At 39.3% G+C, this 18,980-nt stretch overlaps 1 protein-coding gene across 1 annotated transcript in view; it reads left to right on the top strand.

Moving 5' to 3' along the window:
- The window catches only part of LOC144684986 (liprin-alpha-1-like), a 163,319-nt gene extending 144,880 nt beyond the window's left edge, over positions 1 to 18,439 (top strand). Inside the window, exons 27-29 of the mRNA XM_078549482.1 lie at positions 9,298 to 9,366; positions 9,611 to 9,776; positions 17,127 to 18,439. Of these exons, the coding sequence (XP_078405608.1) occupies positions 9,298 to 9,366; positions 9,611 to 9,776; positions 17,127 to 17,152 (261 nt within the window). The 3' untranslated portion in view covers positions 17,153 to 18,439. The remainder of the gene's footprint in view (positions 1 to 9,297; positions 9,367 to 9,610; positions 9,777 to 17,126) is intronic.
- The last annotated feature ends 541 nt before the right edge of the window (positions 18,440 to 18,980 follow it).

Here is an 18,980-nt window from a genome sequence, read left to right as displayed (position 1 = left end):
GTTGTGCAATCGTCAGTGAACTTCCCCACTTCTGACCTTATGATGAAGCAGCTGAAGATGGTTGGGCCGAGGACATGACCCTGAGGAACTCCTGCAGTGATATCCTGGAACTGAGATGATTGATCTCCAATAACCACAACCAGCTTTTACGCTAGGTAAAACTTCCAACCAGCGGAGAGTTTTTCCCCTGATTCCTGTTGACTCCAGTTTTGCTAGGACTCCTTGATGTGCTCCACATCTGATGGATGGTCTCAGACTGCCTTGTGCTTCTTAGAGGTGAGGGTAGAGGAAACAAGAGGGGATTTAATAAAACTGTATGCATTACAGAGAATACCTGAGGATTATCTTTGTATTCCAGAATGACCCTCAAATGGTGAGTAGCTTTGGCAGAAGAGAGCAGGGCCCATTGGTTTTTTTATGTGGTTTCCTCGCCAGATCTGGCAGTGAATGGCTAGACCAGTTGTTCACCATATCCATTCAAGCCTGCATGCTTTGGAGTTAAGGGTGCAGAATTGAGGGCTGTACCAGAGAATGGCCAAGATGAGAGAGCAAAGGTTAAATATTAGGGAGCTATGACAGTAAAGGTGAATGAGGTTGAGTAGCTGCAGAACTGTTGTGGTGAAGAGAGGCAAAAGGCTAGGCAGTTGGGATTTTGAAAGTGCAATTTTAAATGAGTATGGAGAAATGATTTTTCTAGGGGTTGTGAGGGGAACAGGACCATGTGGTGGGAGAGCGATGCAAGGAAGCCATCAGAGATGGCTGGCTTGTGAACCTTTCAAAACTGATAACTAAAACATAAACAAGCATTCTAGAATCATCGAAGTGGAGAGGGAACAGAGAGAGTCCAATCACGGAAAATAAAATGACAGTATCATGGCTTAAATGATTTTCTTAGGCAATTGAAAGAGGTTTTAAAAATAAAATAATGGCTGAGAGAGTAAAAGGCTGACCCAAGGGAAAAGATTAAAGAAAGAAAGGGCACACATCTTCGCCCTGGAATGTCGACCATCTTCTCTTCTCCCATGCTGGAAGAATGAACATGACTGTCTAGATGAGATAATTCTTCCACCACCCTAACTTCTAATTGCTTAAGCCCTAGCATATTTCCACACAGCCACAGGTGCAACACACACATGTTCACCACCTCCCAGGCCTTTTAACACTCCTTCCATATGAGAGGGCAATTTGCATATTTGTTCCTAACTGGTGTATTCACTGCTTTCAATGCAATCTTCTCTAATATTGGACAGACAAAGCTTGGATTAAGTGATTGCTTTAAGTAACCTCCATTCTATCTGAAGTGTAGCCCTAAACTCTGGTGCTCACTATTTTGACTCTCCCCTTCCCTGCTCATTCTAGTCTTTCCATCTTTGGTGTCTTGTTCCAATCAGGCTCAATGCTAGCTGAAGAGCACAACCACTCTCTCGTTGGCATCCTGCATCACCATGGTCTTTATCAGTGACTTTTGTAGCTTCAGTTCTTTACTATATCCTTCCATTTCTTTGTAGCAAGGGTTATATTGATGGTGGGGGAGGAGTGTGGAGGAGGGCGGTAGGCCAGTCAGTATCTGGGGAAGGGAAAACAGCTTGCAGTGCTGAGCAGGAGCCCTTTTATGGAACAGTGTAAAACAGTTTTCTGGCAAGAGTTGGCCTCTACTTTGTGTTGGTCTGCTTTTTATTTCCTTTTTACTCAGTGTCTGGTGTTTAAGTTTTCAGTTCAGCATTCCAGACTTTATCCTCTCCCAATTTTTCCCACTTTTTTCTGGGTGGGCCTCTCACCATATTTGTCTGTCCATTGTTTAGTATTTTTAATAAATTTCAGTTGCCTCACTGACATGGCAGCTTGTCATTTAACAATTTCCTGCTTTTTGTTTAAGCAGAATGCGGGTCATTCAGAACACTAATAACCTTGTGATTAGATATATTTCATTCTTTCCCACCCCCACCACCTGCCACTAATCCCAAAAAAACTGATGATTGTGAGAAGGTTCTGCCTGAAACACAAACCTGACTTTTCTCCACAGATACTGCTGTATGATTCCACAATTTGTATTTTTTTTGTTTTATATGCTTTTTTTCAGCTGCACTGGAAAACCTGTCCTTTTGGAAACTCAAAAACCAAGACTGTACAGTTGGTTCTTCAACAGCACTCACTCCCTTCACACCACCACTGTTGGCCATGTCTTCAAATGTGTAGGCCCTAAACTCTGGAAATCTTACTGTCTCTCCACCTTTCTTGCCTAGACTAGAGGACTAGAATATAAAAGCAGGGATGTGCTGCTGAGGCTTTATAAGGCTCTGGTCAGACCACGTTTAGAATATTGTGAGCAATTTTGGGCCCCGTATCTCAGGAAGGATGTGCTGGCCCTGGAGAGGGTCCAGAGGAGGTTCACGAGAACAATCCCAGGAATGAAAGGCTTAACATATGAGGAATGTTTGAGGACTCTGGGTCTATACTCGATGGAGTTTAGAAGGATGAGGGGGGATCTGATTGAAACTTACAGAATACTGAAAGGCCTGGATAGAGTGGACATGGGGAAGATGTTTCCCATTAGTAGGAGAGACTAGGACCCGAGGGCACAGCCTCAGAGTAAAGGGAAGACCTTTTAGAACAGAGATGAGGAGAAACTTCTTTAGCTGGAGAGTGGTGAATCTATGGAATTCATTGCCACAGAAGGCTGTGGAGGCCAGGTCATTGAGTGTATTTAAGACCGAGATAGATAGGTTCTTGATTGGTAAGGGGATCAAAGATTACAGGGAGAAGGTGGGAGAATGGGGTTGAGAAACTTATCAGCCATGATTGAATGGCGGAGCAGACTCGATGGGCCGAATGACCTAATTTCTGCTCCTATGTCTTATGGCCTCCTTTAAGAACCTCCTTAAAATTTAGTTTTTTGACCAAACGTTTAGTCACCCTTCCTGATGTCTGCTTCTTGGGGGGGCTCTCAGCTTTGTCTGATTGCATTCCTGTGAAGTGCCTTGGGACATTTTTCTAATATATAAATCCAGGTTCTTGTTGTGATGCCTCCACCACTGTTATGGCAGCATATCTCAGGCCGCCCTCAGTTGTTTTTCTTTTAGAACAATAATTGGATTGGATAAAGAGAAAAGGGGAGGCTTATGGCAAACACCGAAGGCTCAAAACTCTAGAGGAGCAGTGTAGGGAGGAACTTAAAATGGAAATTAGGAGAGCAAAAAGAGGGCATGAATAAACATCGGCAGGTAAAATAAAGGAAAATCTAAAGTTATTTTACAAGTACATTGAGTAAGAGGATAACTACGGAAAGAGTAGGGCCCATTAAGGACCATAGTGGTAATTTGTTTATGGAGCCGGAAGACGTAGGTAGGGTTCTAAATGAATACTTTGTGTCGGTGTTCACAACTGAGAGGGACGACGTGGGTATGGAAATCAGGCAGAAGGACTGTGATATAATTAAAGAAATTAACATAGAAAGGGAGGAGGTTCTAAGTGGCCTAGCAGGCTTAAAAGTAGATAAATCTCCAGGCCCGGATGAAATGAATCCCAGGCTGTTGTGTGAGGCAAGGGAGGAGATAGCAGGGGTGCTGGCAATAATTTCCAATACCTCTGGCCACTTGAGAGGTGCCAGAGGACTGGAGGATAGCCAATGTGGTACCATTATTCAAGAAGCGAGGAAGGGATAAACCAGGGAACTACAGGCCAGTCAGTCTAACGTCAGTGGTAGGGAAACTATTGGAAGCAATTCTGAGGGACAGAATTAACCTACACTTGGAGAGGCAGAGATTAATCAAGGACAGGCAGCATGGTTTTGTTAAGGGGAGGTCATGTCTGACCAATTTGAATTTTTTGAAGAGGTGACCAGGCATGTAGATGAAGGCAATGAATTTGACGTAGTCTACTTGGACTTCAGCAAGGCTTTTGATAAGGTCCCGCATGGGAGACTGATAACGAAGGTAAGAACCCTGGGATCCAAGGCAATTTGGCAAATTGGATGCAGAATTAGCTGAGTGGCAGGAAGCAGAAGGTGATGGTCGAGGGGTGTTTTTGTGACTGGGTGCCTGTGTCCAGTGGGGTTCCACAGGGATCGATGTTGGGTCCCTTGCTGTTTGTGGTATATATAAACGATTTAGGCTTGAATGTAGGAGGGTTGATCAGTAAGTTTGCGGATGACACGAAAATTGGTGGGGTGGTAAATAATGAGGAGGATAGTCTTAAATTACGGGCTGATCAGTGAGTGGCAAATGGAACTTAATCCGGATAAGTGTGAGTTGATGCACTTGGGCAGGACAAACAAGGCACGGGAATACACAATGAATGGTAGGACCCTGGGAAGTACCGAGGATCGGGAGACCTTGGTGTACCTGTCCAACCGTTCCTTAAGGTAGTGGGACAGGTAGATAAGTTGGTTAAAAAGGCATATGGGATACTTGCCTTTATTAATCGAGGCATAGAATATAAGAGCAGGGAGGTTATGCTGGAACTGTATAAAACGCTGGTTAGGCCACAACTAGAGTATTGCGTGCGGTTCTGGAACCCGCATTATAGGAAGGATGTGATTGCACTAGAGAGAATGCAGAGGAGATTTACCAGGATGTTGCCTGGGTTGGAGAGTTTTAGTTATGAGGAGAGATTGGAGTTATTTTCCTTAGAGCAGAGAAGATTAAGGGGGACATGACTGTGGTGTATAAAATTGAGGGGCATAGATAGGGTAGACAGGAAGAAACTTTTCCCCTTGGTGGAAGGATCAATAATCAGGGGGCATAGATTTAAGGTGAGGGGCCAGGAGGTTTAGAGAGGATGTGAGGAAGAACCTTATCAACCAGAGGGTGGTGGGAATCTGGAACTCTCTGCCTGAAAGGGTGGTAGAGGCAGAAACTCTCATAACATTTAAGAAGTATTTGGATGTGCACTTGCAATGCCATGGCATACAAGGCTATGGGCCTAGTGCTGGAAAATGGGATTAGAATAGCTAGGTACTTGTTTGACCGGTGTAGACTCGATAGTCCGAAGGGCCTTTTTCTGTGCTGTAGAAAATAAAATTGCACTGCATAAGTGGGTTGCTGTAGTTTGAAGATCTAAATATGTCTACAGCCTTTGTCAAACCTCTACATTCCCAGCAGTCTCCAGTGGAAGTTGATGGTTTCCATGTAGTCCATTTTATATTTTGCATATTTATTTAAAACAGAATTTTCAGTAATCAGTACTAAAATGGAACATCTGATGATGCACTTCTTAGTTACATGCATCTATGTGTCTGTGTTTGAGTATAAATCCTTCATTATTTGATGGATCAGTCATTTCGCATTCAGATGGTAGATTTATTTTTGATTGGCTTGGAGTTTTCTGTGCTCAGTTTGCTCCAAGTCTTTGTCAACAAAAGTAAATTTTTACAGGAAGAAATGGTAATGATTTGCTTCCTTGGCCACTAAAACAGCTTTTTTCCAATACCTGTACTAAGTACTGCACTCGCAGCTGATGGTGCTGCACTGTGTGAAATTAACTTGAGAAGTGCTGCTTGAGGGGAGAGTACCATCTGCTGGCAGAGGGGAAGTGTTACAGGACTAGATTTGTAATAAGTTGCTCTGACAAAAGGCACTCAAAGCCAGCTATTTCCATTAAAAATAATGGACATACAACTTTTTGAGGGTTAATTTTCTCTTTTGCTGCTAGGTCACTGATATGTGTTCTATAGATAAAACTATCTATTGAGTGGTTATCAAAAGCATTTTCTCAGGAAATTAGGAGAACTAGCCAGAGATGTGACCTTAGAGTTTCCTGTAGCAGCGTAATCGATTTTGTACCGTTGCTTTGTCAATTTTTGTCACTTTAACTTGAAATTTCCTGTGCATTTAATCAGATGACGCCACAGCATAAGCAACCAGTGTGAATTAACCATAATGAAGAAATGCCCTCAAGCTTTGCCCTGACTCTTCACATCCTGTTATCATTATTACAACTGCAACAGCTCAAGTAAATTGCAGCAAATAAATCAAGTTAAATTTAAAAAGCCTTTGCTTAAAGTGTTGTAAAAGTGAATAATACTGGCTGTATAAATTCAGCACTTGTCATATTCAAAATGTTCCAAAAATCAACCCAAAGAGATTTTGCACTTGGCAATTCCTCTTTTCAGCTTGTTTTGTATATTCAAGCTAGCAATATTCAAATTACAATTGGAACTCTTGTGATACAGGAAGACATTATCCTACCTTTACAGATTTGGATTCAAATCCACAATAGGAGGGTTGGAGATTAGTCTCTGTGCCTGAGAGACAATTTTAACAGATGATAGTTCAAAAACCCACCAGAGCAGCGGAAAAGATTTTCTAGAATTTCTGCTAATGTTGGGTTCTTAAGAGTTTTTAAAATGGCATCATCTCCTTTCATATTTGTCCCCCTGTTCTTTTGTACAGTTTGTCTTTAACTGGGCTTCAAATGATCATTGACTATCAAAAGCAAAACCCCTGGTTGCTCTGGGTGATTTATATGCTGAACACTCACATTCAAATCAAATGCATGCATATGTAAAGTATTATGTCTTAAACAGGAATATACAAATTTTGATAAAAAGATTCTAAACATTGCCCCAGTGAACTTATTTCTCAAAACATTTAATGAAGTATGTTTTAGGTATTTTCTGGCAAACTCTTTGGCAACAACCAAGTGAATTATATCTTGTTTGTCAGTCTATTTGAAGAGATTGTAAACCCAAAATGAGTTGACTAAAGCATTGATCATCAATCTCTTCCTCTCTAAGGGCGATTTGAAGGCAGCAGTTTCTTTCTGGCAGCCGTGCTTTTCAATGTCCAAAGAATGTGGTTAGTGAGTAAAATAAGTTAATTGCCCATGAACTACATTGTGAGCACAATAATTGAGGTATGCAGGAAGTCAGTTTAAAGTAGAACGTGACGTTGGGCCAGAAATATTCACCAGCCTCCAGATATTTACTTATACCTTTAATGAAAAGTCTCCTGAGCTGTATTGTTTCATGTGCTCTGTTTGAGAAAGAAAAAGAATATCCTTGACAGGTGATCATAGTTTTCATATCAGTGATGTATCTTGTTCATAATGGTTTTTAAGGCGATTAATGCCCCCTGATTTGGATTCTAGTGGCTGTGGTGTATTGATGGTCCAATCTTTCTTCTTTGGCATAAGCTATGATAGAATGATATAGCACACAGTTGGGTCATTCAGCTTAAGCCTGTGTTGATATTAGCCACTTGACCCAGCTCATCTATTCCCACTGTCCTCGTTTCTTATGCCCTTTAATATTCCTCCTTTTTCAGGTTTTTTTTTATTCATTCATAGGATGCAGGCATCGTTGGCAAGGCCAGCGAATATTGGCATCTCTAATTACCCTTGAGACGGTGGTGGTGAGAGATGCTTTCTTGAACCACTACAGTCAGCGTGGCGTAGGTGCACCCACAGTGCTGTTGGGAAGGGCATTTCAGGATTTTGATCCCACCATGATGAAGGAATGGTGATGTAGCTCCATGTCGAGGTGGTGGGTAAATTGCAGTGATGATGTTCTCATGTGCCTGCTACCATTTTTCTTCTAGGTGATAGAAGTTGCAAGTTTGGAAGGTACTGTTGAAGAAACCTTTGCAAGTTGCTGCAGTGCACCATGTAGGTGGTGTAACTGCAACAACGAGGTGCCATTAGTGGAAGGAGTAAATGTTTAAGGTGGTTGATGGATGCCGGTCAAGTGGGCCGCTTTGTCCTGGATGGTGTTGAGCTTCTCGAGTGTTGTTGGTGCTGCACTCATCCAGGCAAGTAGAGAGCATTGTGTCGTAATCCTGACTTGTCGCTGGTAGAGAGGCTTCGAGGAGTCGGGAGGTGAGTTAGTCACCACAAAATTCCAAGCCTCTGACCTGCTTTTGTAGCCACAGTATTTATGTGGCTGATTCAGTTAAGCTCCTAGCCAATTGTGATACCCAGGGTGGTACTGGTGGATTCAGTGATGGCAATGCCATTATTCAACAGGAGTTAGTTTAGAAGCATTGAAACAAGTTTAGCCCCTCAAGCCTCTTCCCACATTCAATGAGATCATGGCTGATTGGCAACCTAACCCCACATAACAGCTTTTGCTCCATATTCCTTGATACCTTTTGGATAACAAGATCAACCTCGGATTAAAATTGATGATTGATCCAGCACTTATTAACGTTTGGGGAAGCAAGTTCCAAACTTCCAGCAGCCTTTGTGAAAAAGTGTTTCCTAATTTCACTCCTGAAAGGTCTAGCTTTAGTTTTTAGTCTATGTGCCCTAGTCCTAGACTCTCCAAACTAGATTTTCCCCATCTACCTCATCTGCTCCCCTTAATATCTTGAAAATTTGATAAAATCACCCCTTAACCTTCTAAATTCCAGAGAATACAACCTGGGTTTGTTTAATCTCTCCTCATACTTTGACTTGTAGGTTTAAGCTATCATTCTAATAAATCTGCTCTACGTTCCCTCCATGGTCATTATATTCTTCCGAAAGTGTGGTACCTAGAGCTTCTCACTTATTGGAGATGCTCATTGCAATCTAATTGCCTTTTCAATAATTTTATTGTGTCTAATGGTGATTTATGGGACAGACTCCCAAATTTTAATCATCCTCTGTTTAAGTAATTTCTTTGACCTCCCCTTTAATTCTTGTTGTAATTGTCTTCAATTTAATAGTTATTATTGGAACTATACTTGGAACCTTATCATAAATTCATGATTAGAGCTCTGTTAATTCTATGGGAATCATTGCAAAGAAGAAGTGCAAAGGTTCTACCTTGTGTCAGAATTATGATGAAAGACAAAAATTTGGGCATCTCAGACTTGAAAGGACACTACTTAGAATTGATCTAATAGAGGATTTTAAGGGGTTTAACTGTGTAAAATAGGCAAATATTTTTCAATTTAAATTGGCGTTTGCCTCGCATGTCTATTTTTCTCTTCCCCCTCCTCTCTTTTGGATCTTGATCTGTTTTGAGGACACATTTCTATTAGGTTTTGTTTGAAAGATGTTAAAGTGATGCTAGTTGGCTATGCTGATGTTGTTGCTAAGTAGCAGGCTTATGATGAAAGTAAAGCGTATTGCACAAGAACAGGCATGTTTATAAGATGACGAGTTCAATTCAAACCAACGTTAAAGGATAATCATGCATCCAGTTAGAATTTGTTGCATCTCTGACTTAATCTACTCCCATCACACTGCCTTGAATTGCTCAGAGCACTTTGTTATCGTTTTCTTTATTTGGGGTAGCACTGCAATCTGTGTTGACTGATTACACCTAAAGGCTTTTCAGTTTACTTTAAGTAGTAATAATGGCATTTATGTTTACAGGCTCGCCAGTCATTGGAGAGAGAATTTAACAACCTCTTGGCCCTAGGAACGGACCGGAGACTAGATGATGTAAGATTCAAACTTAACCTTCACGGATTCTTGTGATCTCCAGATCTTTCTCCATTTACTTAACTTCCATGTACAAATAGGAAGTTAGTGACAGTTCTCTTCAAAGAAACTTTAAACAGTTATTTTAGGTTTTGATTATGGTTAGGACATCTGTATGTCTCAAGTACATTGGTACGGGAAACTGTATTTAAGAATAGCTCACTAAATAACTAACATAAATATTTTATTTCCTTAACTGTAAAAGGAGGATGAAAAGGGTTTCAGACGAGCACCTTCTTGGAGAAAGAAGTTCCGACCAAAAGATGTAAGGGGTATGACACCTGGATCAGCAGAGACGTTGCCTGCTAATTTTAGAGTTACCTCAACAACGTCTTCACCCTCCATGCAGCCAAAGAAGATGCAAGCAGATGGTATGTATTGATTTCCTATTAGGTGATATTAATTGACACTCATATAATATATATTACTATTTCAAATTGTTGCTGGATATGACCCTATGATAAACAGTGAAATGTTTTGAATGGCATTTTGTGCATGAGTTTTAAATGGGTTTTAGCAAGTACGGTTTAGTTTGGTTCAATGAGGCTTGGGTTGTGAAATAAAATTTAAAACCAGTTTACTGCACACATTGTCAGTAAATGCTAGGCTACTGAGATCAAAATGCTGTCTTAACTCATTAAAACATATCTGTGTCACAACTGTAGTCTGTTAAAAATAGTTTTGTGCTTTGTAGTGAAACAACTCAAAATGATGGCATTATAGCATTATTGATGTTCGAAAAAATGTCTCAACGTGCCTTTGAGAAGAATTTGTTTTCCTTTCTTCCATTTTGTGCTGCTTGACCTTGTAACTACCTTTTATGATGCACAATTTCAATATTACATTTTTAACTTAGAACTTTAAGTCATTGTTCAAGGCTTATAATGCAGGGCACCACCTAACTTGGAAAATGTTGTTGATGTAGTCTGCAAAACAAATGACATGATGGGATATTTACATTCTGTTTTCTTTGGAATTATTTTAATTACAGCCTAAGTGTAATATAGAACTTCAAAATAAAAGCCACAGCTGAGGCAATCAAAGCTTTATCACTGGAATGCAACTAGAATCTTTTCTATCCAGGTCTGCAGCTGAATTAGTTGATACAAGCTGGAGCATAACTAGTTGTATTACAAAAAACCTAAGAGCTCTTGACTAAGGAAAGGGTAAAATCAACCGCAGCCCCTGTTGCTAATCTCAACCAGGTGACTCCCAACTGGATATGCACAGGATTAAACTTGACTGTGATGCTCCTTACTGTGGCTCCGTTGGTAGCCATTTCACATCTGAGTCAGTAGGTTGTGGATTCAAGTCTGATTCCGGAGACTTGGGCACAATCCAGGCTGACCTATCAGTGCAATATTGAAGCCATGCTGTCTTTCAGATGAGATATGAAATCAAGACCCTGTCATCCTGCTCAGATGAATGCAAAAGATCCTATGGCTCTATGGACTGCAATGGTTCAAGAAGGCAGCTCACCACTATCTTCTCAAGGGCAATTAGGAATGGGCAATAAATGTTGGCCTCGCCAATGATGTCCTATCCCATGAATGAATAAAGAGAAAAATAGAAGAGTAGAGGAGTTATCCTTGGTGTCTGGTCAATATTTATCCCTTACACAAACCCTAAAAATCTGGTCATTGTCACATTGCTATTTGTGGAAGTTTAGTGTGTTCAAATTGGCTGCCTTGTTTCCTATATTACAACAGTAGCTATACTTCAGAAATACTTAAATGGCTTTAAAGTGCTTTGGGATGTCCTCATGTCATCAAAGCCACTGCATAAATACAAATTCTTTCTCTCTTTAAAGCCAGCATTCACTGTCTGGGCTTATGAAAAATGACCAATTGGATAATGGACTGGAGGATGACCATTCCCAGTAAAAGTACCCTAGCATGAAGTAGTGACTTTCTAGGAGGAGGGAAGAGACAGGGACATAACCTGGTTTATAATTTAGAGGCGTTACATTTTCTATTGGGTTTATCCCACAATAAATTCTTGATATAAAGATTGATTTAGAAATTCACCATACTTTTAAACCACTAACGTACAGTAAACACCATTAACGGGGTAACACCAAAATCATCTATAGCCCCAGTGCAGTACTACTTAACAAGATCATATTTGCCTCAAGGCAGATAAAACATTGCGATGCTTGCATGTGGTTTTCATCAGTCATCTCAGCAACTGAATTAATTATATAAATTGGGCAACTCTGAATCTTTCAAACAGTGCTTGGAAAAATTGCACCAGTTGTTGCATGCGTATGTATAAATGGGAATAATGAATTTGAGCAATGGTCAGACTAGGAAGTTAAAAGGGTCATAGTACTATAAACCTGTTGAATCAAGTGCATGGAAATGAAATGTTGCCTCACTTTTTGAAAGTTGCCTATTTTGTAAGCTTTGTTTTTAATCACAGAAATGTAAACAGAAAGAGGCCATTTCGGCCTCTCTCCAGTGCGACGACAAGCTCCACTACTATCTATCTACTGTGTTCCTCTTTATCTGTCCTTTCCCCTTGCTCTTTAAATATTTTCCCTGTTTGTGTTTATTTGACTGCACCCCTCCAAAGCATTGTGATGTTACATGTACTAACGACCCTTTACGCAGGAGAAGTTGTTCATCTATCCTCTGCTATATTCACTAATACTTAGATCAAAAATATCAAAGGGATTGTGGTCCCTAAAGAGGTGATTTGATGCCTTCATTTTTAAAAGTTGCAGGTTCAGTGGCCTTAGTTAAAAATGAAATTGCATTTTGTGACGCCCTGCCCTGGGCAGGAAATTTAAAGGCAGCTCATCAGGCGTTACATGCTGGCTGCATGCAGGCCCCACCAATAATGCATGAGCTTGCAAAATTTACACTCTAATATTTGTTCAGGTGCAGCCTATATCAGCGAAGCCCACGTCCCGTGAATGAAGTTTTAAAAAATTCAAGAATCTGCAGCATTATAACATTTGCTGCCCTTAACCAAAGGGAGAGCATTTGCTCTTAGAAATCTGTTTTGCATTGTGAAATTTAAATCTCCATGGGTTTTGATCCTCGAAAGCAATTAAACAGTTTCATTTTGCGCGTTTGTGAAGTGACTAATTTGTAACTAACTGCATGTTTTTGCATGCTATTTCTCTCTATGCAAACCGCAGGCAATATTTCTGGAGAGCAAAGAATGGATTCTACTACTGTACGAACCTATTCATGTTAATGTTGGGTAAGTATTCACACAACAGTATCTCCCTGACATGATCTTTGCATGATCACAGGCAGAAGGTACCTTTCTTTAAAGATTCAGAAGGAAATACAGTGCATCTTCACAATGTTTTTCTGTTTATTTTAAAACAGAGATTCCTTCTGCTGCATGCACTGAGCTGAAGAAATTCAGGCAAGATAACAGGCCAAATGGCTTAGTAGCAGGAAAAGTGGGGGACTACAGTGAGTTGTTTTTTTAAAAAAAAAAGTGAAATTTGGCTGTGGTGCCTCTTGTTTATTTACTACCAAATTGTTGCCTGTCTGGTACATTCAGGATTTACGAGCGTGTTATTGTCATGACCAAATTATCGAATACACTTTCCACCCATTAAAAGCCTTGGCTGTAGAGATGATGGTGTGTTTGGAGATGAATCTTGCTGTTTGCACTTTTGAGTACTGATGCTTAACTTTCTTGAAAAGATCAAGAAAAGTTTTGAGAGGATGTTTGTGCAAGATAGAAGACTCCTGATTTGAGCAATAGAAGTTCTTTTTAGTATTTTAGTCATTGCAGGCTCAAGATCTGCCATGATCTCATTGAATGATGGCTAAATGGCTTACTCCTGTTCCTATTTTATATTCCTATTAGACTACACCTGGAATACTGTGAGCAGTTCTGGGCACAGCATTTTGGGAAAGACATATTGGCCTTGGAGGGAGTGCAGCATAGATCTACCAGAATGATACAAAAGCAAATACTCCAGATGTTGCAGACCTGAAATAAAAACAGAAAATGGCAGAAATACTCAGTAAGTCAGGCATCATCTGTGGGAGAAACGAGAGTTAATGTTTCAAGTTGAAACTGATGAAAGATTATCGACCTGAAACGTTAACTCTGTATCTCTCCACAGATGCTGTCTGACCTGAGTATTTCCTGCATTTTCTGTTTTTATTTATCAGAATGGTACCTGGACTCCCAAGTTTAAAAAAAAATGGTGAGATTAAGCAAACTATTCCCCGGAATTTATAATGTTGAGAGGATGATTTGATTGAAGTTTTCAAAGATTGAAGGAGAACAGAAAGGGTGAATAGAGAGAAACTACATCTGCTAGCTGGGAAGTCTAGGAAATAGGGGGATATTGGAGCCAGACCTTTCAGGAGTGAACTTGGGGAAACTTCTCCATACAAAGGATGGTAAAAGTTTGGAACTATCTTCTGCAAATGTCAGTTGATGCTAAAACAATTTTAAATCTGAGATTGGTTAATAGAAATCTATCAAAGGTATTAAGGGACGTGGGATGTTAAGTGTCATCTCAGCCATGGGCTCATTGAATGGTTGAACATGCTCAGGACTAAATGTCCTACTCCTGTTCCTATGTTTCAAAGAGTTTTACTTTTTCCTGATTTCTAAACCACACACTATTCTCAGGCCAACAGGGCAGGTGGGTGACCTACTCTCAATCTCAGGACTACTGTTAAATTAACTCGACATCTTGTGTGAGAGAGAGAACATCACTTGTCATGAAATGTTGTGTTTTTGATTGTAATTACCCACCCAAAGGGCTCTGAAGAAGGCTCATACGGACACGAAATGTTAACTGTTTCTCTCCACAGATGCTGTCAGACCTGCTGAGTTTTTCCAGCATTTTCTGACTTAGTTTCACCCAAAGAGAGCCTGCCCAATGAGACTTTTGGTAACTGGTTTATCCAAAAGGGTCCAGAAAACTTTACCTGCAGATTTTTCTTTGCTTTTAAATCTCAATGGCAATTTGTGTGTGCTGAGATGTCCCAATATATTGCTGTCTCTTAAGCATTTTAAGTTGTGAGCATAACTCATCGAACCACTGCTTTATAATCTTAGTACTTGGATGCCTGAAAACTACCTGCTTTTGACCTGAATCAAGGAGAGCTGTAGATCAGCTTGTTCAGTTTGGTTGTGATGCCATACACATGAGCCTAAACTCTCCAGTGAAATCCTGATTGACACAGATGAGGTTCAACAGGGTTTCACCATTTCAAATTGTGCCAATTAGCGTGTATAAATCTTTATAGTCAAAGATTGACAACTTAAAAAAAAAAATTAGGGTTTCTGCATAAATAAAAGCAAAATAGTGCGGATGCTAGAAACCTGAAATAACAACAAAAACCGCTGGACAAACAGAGCAGGTCTGACAGCATCTGTGGAGAGAAAGACAGTTAATGTTTCGAGTCTGTGTGACTTTTAAGAACTAAAGAGAAGTAAAAATGTGGTGAAATATATATACTATTTAAGGGGGGTGGGATAGGTGAAGCTGGATAGAAGGCCAGTGATAGGTGGAGAGATTGCAAATTATGTCATAAACAAAAGGTCGAAGGGATGTTGATGGTGGTGATACTGGCTAAAGGAGGGGCTAATGATGACATTAAGAGTAGAAAGCAGAATGAGCAAGTGATAGACGGCCCTAGTCGGGGTGGAGTGGGGGGAGGGGACGGTGTGGGAGAAAAGATCGAAATAAGATGAAAGGTGGGGATAAAACAATGAATGGGAATAAATTTTTAAAATAATAATAGAAATAGCTGGGAAAGAAATATATTTATATATTTATATATATAATATATATATATATATATATATATATATATATATATATAATATAAATTAAAAAATAAATATTAGAAAAAAGGGGTGAAGATGGAGGAGAGAGTTCATGGCCTGAAGTTGTTGAACTCAATGTTAAGTCCGGATGGCTGTAAAGTGCCTAATTGGAAGACGAGGTGCTGTTCCTCCAGTTTGCGTTGAGCTTCACTGGAACATTGCAGCAGGCCAAGGATGGACATGTGGGCATGAGAGCAGGGTGGTGTGTTGAAATGGCAAGCAACAGAAGGTCTGGGTCATGCTTGCGGACAGACTGAAGATGTTCCGCAAAGTGGTCACCCAGTCTGCGTTTGGCCTCTCCAATGTAGAGGAGACCGCATTGGGAGCAACGAATGCAGTAGACTGTAGGGTTTCTGCTTGTAGGGTTAAATAGTACCACCCTCAAGAGATGAATTTCAAAATGAGGGTGCAACCCAATAGAGCTCAAAATATGAGCATAACCAGCTGCAGTCATGGTGTGACACAGTCTCTTTCCCTGTTTTTTACACTTTTATTTCTACTTGCTGTACCGACAGCACCACAATGGCATGTGCTTTCAGGCAGCCAATTTAATTAAGTTTCATTAAGAAGTGAGAGTGCAACAAATGCTGCATGCAAACTCCTATTATTATTGTGCTTTGTGCATAAAAGCATTAAAGTGAGCATGTTTGAGCACTATTTGAAGAGGAGGACGTTAATCCAATATCCTTAGCCAACAAACATGTCTCATTAACACCACACAAATAGTTTTATTTATTTATTTAACACTGGAGTTTGCTGTGTACAAATTGTTCTACATAACCACAGTGACTACACATCAAAAGTAATTAATTGGATGTGGAGTGCTTTGAGATAACCTTTGAGAGTGTGAAAGGCACCAAATAAATGCAAGTTTGTTAGGGTCTTTTCAGTGCGTCCCTTGCTAACTTATTTTGCCAATTAAATTTATTTGATTTTCACATTTTTTCCATGATTGTTTTGGCCCATTTAACTGCATTTGCTCTGGCTGATTTGGATTATGATCTGAATTCAGGAATTTTCTTTAAAAAAAAAGTTAGACATAATTAGGAGGTTTATATTTTGGCACTGTTGGAATCTGAGCAATTTACAAATTGTAGTGCAGTAAAATTAGTTTGGAATGGGATTGCTAGTGTTACAAAACATACTACAGTTCTTGCCTATTAAACTTTTGAAGTTTTAATTCACAAAAACTGTATAAATGAAATCACTAAGGGATGAAGTGCAAAACAAATGAATAGATGATTTAACTTCTAGAGTTAAGAGTAGGTAGTACTGTGGTTTTGATGATGGAAAGACAAATACGATAACAACTAAGAGGCATCTCTGCTTGATTACAGTCTTTCAAGAGAACTATTTCAAATAAGTGAATTGTTCAAATATTTTTTCAGCTGTACGCTGAATCATTCTGCTACACTTATTTGTGTTGTCATCAATAATGAATAAAACATTACAAAATTGAACAGAGATGAAATAATGGATGTTTTGCTTATGATGGTTTTGTTGTACAAGTGAAGTTGGAGACTTTTTAAATATATGGAATAATGTGCTTAAATTACAATTGTGCACTTAGTTTTACACCAACCCAAAGCAACTAGTGCAACCATGGTATAAAATCTACTCTAGTACTTTGGGGAAGTGGGACGAGTTAAGTTTGTCTGCGTCATTTTCCTAAACTGTATTCAAGATGGTATTTTTATGATGGCCTTGATACCAAATTCTTGTGTTCCACCAAATTATCTGTCTAAGATTTGTACAAACCAGATTTTTTTATGCCTCTTGTCCTTCTATCTAGCTGGTCTTAGCAATGAAGTAACCATGCAGTAGTAGTATCTGTTAATGTGGTTGTAGTATTTAACGTTGTCTAGTTTTGGTATTTAATCATGTTCTTTAATTTTTTTCAGTTCACTCACACTATTTCAACAGATGACTGCACAGCATTCAAAGCCTTCATGCAGTAACTGTACATCACGTGAATTGCTGAGAAAGCCGGGAGATCTGTGATGTAGCAATATTTCTAACTTGGACTTAATATTTTACTACAGAGATTTTAATTAGTTGAACCATGACTCATGAGTACCCTAGATATTAAATTTTAGAATAAATGTTTCTTATATTTATGTAAACTTGTTTCGATATTGATTTATTGTAGATCTGGCATCTAGCTTTAATTGTGTACTCTTGCTTAGAACACATAATTATGTACAATTCTTTCTTAAATCAATTTTCTTTACTCTTAATCATGTTATTTTTTCAAGGAAATGTATCATATGTCTGTATGTATTCATCCCTATGAAAATTGTGGGGGTTTTGTAAATTGTTGTGTAATTACTACAGATATTCAGATTTTTTTTTATAAAGTTGAGGACAAAAAAAGTGGGTATAAATGGCATGTTCATGCTGTTTTCCCAAAAGAAACTGCATGCTGACAGCACTAAGTGTGTTAATGTTGTAGTTAGTCTGAAGTCTGTAATTATATCCTTTTTAAACCATCTATTCTCATTTTTAAAACTGTAAATGCTTGTCCATTTTTTCAAATGGTTAATAATGAATAGATGGATATAAGAAGAGATAAAGCCATATATATAGGACTGCTGAGGAAGAGGTGGAAAGAGTGCAAGGAGAAGACCACCTCAATAATTCAAATGTTATTTCCTCCCTTACTTTACTCTCAAGAAAAGGCTGGTTTAACTTTTCAATGGACCAATATCAATGACTGTGGTGTCGATTAGGACTATTCAACTTGAAAAGTATAAGAAGCGGGGTACTTTTAAAAATAAAATGAAAGCCTTATTTATTTTTCATGAAATATGGTTTGCTGTTTTTTGCGACCCTTTCCTAATCTATAGATAGTGTGCATACTACTTTTTAAAAGGTGACCGATAAATAGGAGATTGGGAAAATGTTGTCTTGGCTTCATCAATAAGAGTGTTCAGTATTTTTGAGTAACCCATCAACATGTCAGCTGCAGTTTTGTTGGTATCATGGTGAGTTATGTATTGTGTACCAACACGTTGTAAATCTGTCCGAAAGCTGTTCCGAGTGGTCAATTTTTAATGTACGTTGGCCTGAATCATGTACTGTTATTTGTCCAATATTTTGCTGTTCTGAGTTTTTCTCTGCCTTCTTGTAACAAATTATGTACAGTCTATACAGTACTTTGAACTATTTTTATCACAGTATTTATTGCTTTCTTTCAATAAAATACTTAAACTTTTATTTTCCACTGCCAATAAACAAAGAAGAAAACTAAAGTTATTCAATGTGTATGGCTTTTGCAATACAAAGTACTCGGTTTATTTCATTACTTTTGAAAATGGAACTGAATAGAGCACCAACAGCAAATTGTGTTTATATAGCACCTTTAAGATAGCAAAACATCCCAAGCCACAAAATTCAGTCAAAATTTATCTGACAGAGATATCACCACCACCACCTTAGGCAGTCCCTTTGGATCGAGCATGACTTGTGTCTACTCCAGTTCAATGGGTTCTAAGATGGCTGATAGGTCCAGTGCACAATCTGAAGACTGTCACATGTGAGGCAGATAGTGCTTGAAGGGTCGAGCTGCTTAGAAGCTTGTGAACCCTCTCTGACACCTCAACTTCACCCTTGCATGTTCCTGGTGCAGTCTCTTCCGTTACGCCTGTTACAGATGGGGAGAGGCGCAAACTGAACTCCTTGATTTTTCTCGTCGTCTGTCCAGAAGCAGAGGTGTTTTAATTTTTGAAATAGGCTGTGGCATGTTTCCCTAGACC

This window comes from Cetorhinus maximus, chromosome 9 (assembly GCF_964194155.1).
Source record: "Cetorhinus maximus chromosome 9, sCetMax3.hap1.1, whole genome shotgun sequence".
NCBI lineage: Eukaryota > Metazoa > Chordata > Chondrichthyes > Lamniformes > Cetorhinidae > Cetorhinus > Cetorhinus maximus.
The sequence above is the reverse complement of the archived record's forward strand: the minus strand, read 5'-3'. Positions and strand labels throughout refer to the sequence as shown.